The 6,896-nt window shown below is 37.4% G+C and overlaps 1 protein-coding gene across 1 annotated transcript; it reads left to right on the top strand.

Moving 5' to 3' along the window:
* Positions 1–590: 590 nt before the first annotated feature.
* Positions 591–6,398, top strand: LOC138332394 (uncharacterized). Its single transcript, XM_069280484.1, has 2 exons — positions 591–1,549; positions 4,145–6,398. The coding sequence occupies exon 2, from the start codon at positions 4,430–4,432 to the stop codon at positions 5,654–5,656; it is 1,227 nt and encodes a 408-aa protein (XP_069136585.1). The 5' UTR covers positions 591–1,549; positions 4,145–4,429; the 3' UTR covers positions 5,657–6,398.
* The last annotated feature ends 498 nt before the right edge of the window (positions 6,399–6,896 follow it).

Genomic DNA, 6,896 nt, shown 5'->3' with positions numbered 1-6,896 from the left:
CCATACCCTATACAATGTATAGTTTACTATTATATATTGTATCCTGTTCAGACGACACGTTTCCCATACCCTATACAATGTATAGTTTACTATTATATATTGTATCCTGTTCAGACGACACGTTTCCCATACCCTATACAATGTATAGTTTACTATTATATATTGTATCCTGTTCAGACGACACGTTTCCATACCCTATACAATGTATAGTTTACTATTATATATTTGTATCCTGTTCAGACGACACGTTTCCCATACCCTATACAATGTATAGTTTACTATTATATATTGTATCCTGTTCAACGACACGTTTCCATACTATACATGTATAGTTTATTTATATATATATATATTGTATCTTTCAGACGACACGTTTCCTATACCCTATACATTGTATAGTTTACTACTATATATTGTATCCTGTTCAGACGACACGTTTCCCATACCCTATACAATGTATAGTTTTATATTATATATTGTATCCTGTTCAGTCGACACGTTTCCCATACCCTATACATTGTATAGTTTACTATTATATATTGTATCCTGTTCAGACGATTGTATCCTGTCAGACGACACGTTTCCCATACCCTGTACAATGTATAGTTTACTACTATATATTGTATCCTGTTCAGACGACACGTTTCCCATACCCTATACAATGTATAGTTTACTACTATATATTGTATCCTGTTCAGACGACACGTTTCCCATACCCTATACAATGTATAGTTTACTACTATATATTGTATCCTGTCCAGACGACACGTTTCCCATACCCTATACATTGTGTGTTAGGCCTGTATTAGTATGGTCCGTAATATAAGTGATTGTTGGTTGTTTGTTGTAAGGCCGATCCCTCTAGGGACATACAATTATTGTAATTAGGATAATTAGGTATAGTTATTAATCAATATAATAATACATATAATACATACTTGTTATTGAAATCGTGCATGCGTGTTGAGTACGAATAATTGATTATAAAATTATCACCCGAGTCATTAATCTTCTTTACTAATTAATACGATAATTTTATCACGGAAATGCCAGATGTGAAGAGGCCTAGGGGTTCGGGGTCCCTGGATAGAGGTACAATATTTCTTCGCTTGAGTACTCGTGATGGTCAGGGGTTGATCCAACTTTGGGACAAGTGTACAATACATGGTAGTCTCAAAACAGACCGTAACCATTTGATTCAGCTATATATCCCCATCGAGACTTAGGTATATTTGGAAGTTTAAAGGAATATAGACACTACTGTATTTTATATCGTACGTGTGCTTATTCCTAACATTATATAAGTAAAGGGAGAGAAATAATTATAAGCTGTCGAGGAAGCAATCCACAAGGACCGTAAGGACAGCCAACTGGTACTGCGGGCAAAAATAATCGGGGTTGAATGGAACTAGATACCGGTTTGTGGTTTCTTCCGTTTTACCTGTACGACCTTTGACCTACCTGTGTTGATTACAGAATTACACATACAGGTATGGAGAGGTAAAGAGAGGACATCGTTACTGGCTATTGTTGTGGATTCCTCTCTCGGGTAAGTAACATTTTATTGTGATATAATAAGTGTCACATATTTGTGTCTATATATATAGCGTCGAGTCGTATATATACATTGTACAGCAATCGGTACACCTGTACACTGATCATGACGTGTATTTGTAGCAGGTGATCAGCGTGTCGTCTCGAAATGAAATTAGGTAGATAAGTGTTTTATGGTATATAGAACTGTTTGCCGACCTACATGCTCATGTCACTAAACTTAAAGGTCCATCAAAACCAACGACATAATAAGATAACCTTCAATTAACAACGTTAGGTTGATACATTGGCAGTGATTGGTAAAATATCCGTAGTACGGATCTAGCTTCAGACACATCAAGCTTGAGGGATTTTTGTTACAGTCGACAGGTACATGTACTGTATCATATCTATACATTGATTCGGTTGTCTACTTGTACAAATGTGCACTGTGTAATAACTGACACAATTTTCTATGACCTCAGATTTTGACGGTGACGAACTTTGCTGTTCTAACCATATATCCTAAATTATTTATTGATTTATCTGTCCAATTATTTTATGTTTAGCATGACCTCTATAATGATGCGGGACATACAGTGTATGTAGAGGATCTTACATGAGTGACTATATAATATGCAATTTATCAAACGAGTTCAATAATTTGATATGCCACGAGCCTTTAGGCGAGTAGCATATCAGATCATTTAACAAGTTTGATACATTTACACAATAGTGTTATTACACATGTGTCTTACGATATATTCATGACATGTCCATATGGCATGGCTGGACGGGCCATCTGATAAACATGTAAACAGCACCAACAATAACATAATGCAGTACATATTACACATCTACAATAATATATATAGGATATACTGGTATATTGATTAACCGATATCTTGTATAACGATAATAAATTTTGTACATAAGAGTATCAAATATAAAAAAAAAAATTGGTCTTTCATAATAGTATCTAGATATAAAATTCTTTCTATTAGATAATAATTGATCGCCAGCACAGTTAATAAATAATGTTTATCATTGAAGTTACATACGATATGCTACATATTCTTTGTTCTCTCGGTGTATTATTCCATCTGCCACATCCAATCGTAAAACAACTTGATTCTGTCTTCTGTTTATAACTGTAAAGAACAACAATCACAACTGGAGATAAAAAAGTAGCTTTGTTTGGAACACCATATTCTAAACTTGAGAAGATAAAGTAGATTTGTTTGGAACTCCATATTCTAAACTTGAGAAGACAAAGTAGATTTGTTTGGAACACCATATTGTAAACTTGAGAAGACAAAGTAGATTTGTTTGGAACACCATATTCTGAACTTGAGAAGACAAAGTAGATTTGTTTGGAACACCATATTCTGAACTTGAGAAGACAAAGTAGATTTGTTTGGAACACCATATTCTGAACTTGAGAAGACAAAGTAGATTTGTTTGGAACACCATATTCTAAACTTGAGAAGACAAAGTAGATTTGTTTGGAACACCATATTCTAAACTTGAGAAGACAAAGTAGTTTTGTTTGGAACACCATATTCTAAACTTGAGAAGACAAACGTGTGGTCCCCTTTCCAACAATATCGTATTTTAACAATATGAGGATACTTTCTAATTCTTCACTTTAATTTTTACAAATTGATTTACATATTCATGATATGTATAATGCTTGTGTACAAACACTCATAATGTTAGCGTTGTCTTTAATAGACCCATATCGGATGACATGTGGCCTATTTTAGGTCATTTTATACATGTACAGTATAACTTGTCTAAACCGAACCCTGTATAAACCGGAAACTTGTCTATACCGATTAATTCGTTTGGTCCCGGCAAATTTCTTAATAAACCATAGTACCCAAAACCTGCATAATCCGGAACCTGTATACTCTGAAAACTGGAACTGTCTAGGAAATGTTATTATACCTTAACGTAAAATTAACTTTGGCAAACCGTCAACAATGTTTTCACAACATGGGACTGATCATGAGGTGACTAAGGGGATTTACCTGTACGGGTATACTAAGGGCTAGATAGTGACCACCTTCATTCGACGGTTTTGTTACATGTATATTGTATTTGTGAATACTTTTTACGGTCAATTCTAATAATAAAACATACAAATAACTTCTGAGAGTTCATTTGAATGTAGCACATCGAGAGAAATGGATCATACATGTACACCTCAGAAACCAAGTAAAGGCAGAATGGAATTCTGTGTTCTACCATGTACATATGTGAGAATAAATGTTTGTGCTGTAATAAACAAAATTCTTCTGATGATTTCCATGTGAACATATTGTGATAAGGTTATATCCTCTATAAACCGGACACCTGTATAAACCGAACAAATAGACTGGTCCCGATCATATCCGGTTTAGACAAGTTATACTGTATATGGTATCTAATGATATCTACCACTATAAACAATGTTTGGTTGTTTGTTTGTTGCTTGAGTGTTTTTATGTCAAAAAATGTTGTTTAGTTTGACGTTTGTTTGTGTTTTTGGTGACCAGCTATTTGCAGGAGTGCTGAAGGTTACGTTCAGACTCTACATTTACCTATATATGTTGTTTGTGTGTTACAGGTCTGAGGGAAGGCTATGCCCGATAGCCGTTTGACAGACAAACGACAGAGATCTGTTGTGTGTTACAGGTCTGAGGGAAGGCTATGCCCGATAGCCGTTTGACAGACAAACAACACAGATCTGTTGTGTGTTACAGGTCTGAGGGAAGGCTATGCCCGATAGCCGTTTGACAGACATACAACACAGATCTAGGCATACTGTACTAAGCCTACAGGATGTTATCATGCAGCCAGTCCAGCATTTAATGATCACGTGACGTGACGAACGATAGGACACACACTAACAATGAGTGTACGGCGATCTAAACTGACCGTGGTCACGGCCATTATGACTGTAAACATGCTCGGACTTCTGATGCTCTTCCTGACCAATAGTCGGTCGCGCTGGCTCAGCAACGCTGTGGACGGTTACTATTCCCGCGAGAAAACTTTCAGTGACGTCAGCGAATCTGGGGTGTATAACTCGCTAAAATGGGAACCCGTGAAAGGCTCGGTGTATGATACGATGGGAGACGTCAGAGAGATGGTAGTACGAGCTCTGGAGGGCGACAATATATCGGCACAGCACCAGGCTCCATCGGCTGACGATATCAATATGTCTAAACATAAATATACCGATACACTCAACTTCATTATCCCCGTGCCTCGTGTTTCTACAACAGATAGGGTGTACAGGTTGAACAAAACCATCATGGAAAAACACTTAACATTGAAACCGAGAAAATACATCCAAACTGTAGTGATTCTGACGCCCATTCACAACAGCAAGAAGAGTTTGATTAACTACGTGCGTGAAATTAACCACCTGGAGTACCCTCACCACCTTATTTCTGTTGTGTTTGGTGAGGATGGTAGCCATGATGGCACACTCACGATGGCTCACGAAGTCGCTAAAGACTTAAAGGATTTTGGATTCCGGAGAACAGATGTTCTCCATTTTAACATCACGGGACAAATAGGTGGCGGCTGGAGCGATATACATCATATATCGGTTCAATATAAACGCAGAAAACATCTTGCGCAGGCGCGAAACCTTCTCCTACGAGGAGGCCTACAAGACGAAGACTACGTGTTGTGGATTGACAGTGACGTCGGTAGTATGCCTCCAGACCTTATCGAACAGTTGTTACACGCCGACAAGGACGTGGTAACGCCCCTCTGTCTCTTCTCCTCCGGCGGCGTAGACCGCGTCTATGACAAGAACACTTGGCGGGAAACAGAGGATTCAATTAGGAACCAAAAGAGTCTGAAACCTTACGAACTTGTGGTGGAAGGGTACAGCGCCACACTCCGGCTGTACTTATCTGACCTCCGGGCGGAAGGTCGGGTAGTACCGCTGGATGGGGTGGGAGGATGTACTCTACTGATCAAAGCCGAATGTCATAGAAAAGGTCTTGTATTTCCGGAAGAAATATTTGATCATCACATCGAAACAGAGGGATTATCGAAAATGGCAAAAAATATGTCTTTTGGAGTGTACGGCCTTCCATTTGTAGAGGTCTATCATTCCTAACGTCGGGTTAACTAGGTCGTTAGAATGGGCTTCCATGGCACAACAATATCTATGCATTATAAATGAAAACACGGTAAAGGTTATTGTTAACTTCATTGTATGTTGCTGAAACAATAGGTCAAGGTATCTATATATGGTGTATCACAGGTTTTGTCTTGTCTTCTTGTTTATTCTTTCAATACATATTAAAAATGTATGAACATAAATCAAAGTAAGGGAACCTTTTTTATACACTTCTGTTGTAGATAGATAAATGTTGTCGTGCTTCCCTTCATTCCAATGACACCAAGTGTCGCCTTTACATTCCGTGTCATCTCATCATGGGTATAATTTTTGCTGATAATTCATGTTTTTTTGTGTAAAATATTTTTGTGATGAACGATATTTATAGTTAGACAATTTTATGAAGTGTCGAACAATTAATTGAAGTTTTCCTTCTTTCAACCAGAGACATGTATAAGAGAGATTGACAACTCTCGCTGTTTTCACGATGGTCAGACGTACCCATGTACTCCTTGACAGTCACACTTAGCAGGATAACGTTTGTAAGTAAGTCATAAAAAACTTAGTTAGTTTCTGATAGAGTGTGTACAAAACGTCGAAGAAAAAAGTTCCACTGGTGATATTCATAAACGAAAATGCAGTTTTGAATGTCTGATTTGCTAAACAAGAACATATGACATTGTTTATTTTAATGCTTTCAAAAATTAAAACGTTTAAAATTAAACATACTTGAAAACCTGGTATGTTTTAACTTATCTATTCAAAATACACTTAAAAGTAGTTAGCCAAGGGAAAATGCCAACCAGAGATCCCTCTGCCGTAATGACAATGAAGGGTGTTACCAATCTCTTACACCCATAACATGAGAGTCGACCTGGGTGGATGGTCAGCCGGGTTTTTATCGGACGTTATGTCGACTTGCATTGAATTGGGAGGATGGTCAGCCGGGTTTTATCGGACGTTTTCTTATATGACTGTGAGTTTTGACGTTTTCTGATTGGTCTAGACCGCTCGATCAGGTCGTGACAAAATGCAATGTCAACCTGTGACATTGCAAATCCGGTAACCTGGCTATAAATAGACACATGGAATTCCTTGTCACTTACACATTTTTGACCAATCAAAATAGAGTATTGCCGATCATCGGGCAATAGCCAAATCCAACATGGCAGACAACAGTCAGGTAGGATTAGGAAAGATATTTTAACACATTTTAAATGTAGAAAAATGTTCGAAA

This window comes from Argopecten irradians, chromosome 9, assembly GCF_041381155.1.
Source record: "Argopecten irradians isolate NY chromosome 9, Ai_NY, whole genome shotgun sequence".
Classification (NCBI taxonomy): domain Eukaryota; kingdom Metazoa; phylum Mollusca; class Bivalvia; order Pectinida; family Pectinidae; genus Argopecten; species Argopecten irradians.
Note: the sequence above shows the minus strand (reverse complement) of the source record. Positions and strands in the feature narration are given on the sequence as shown.

What these genes read in the sequence shown, in the direction of transcription:
- LOC138332394 (XM_069280484.1), top strand. Translation starts at nt 4,430, where the DNA reads ATGAGTGTACGGCGATCTAAACTGACCGTGGTCACGGCCATTATGACT.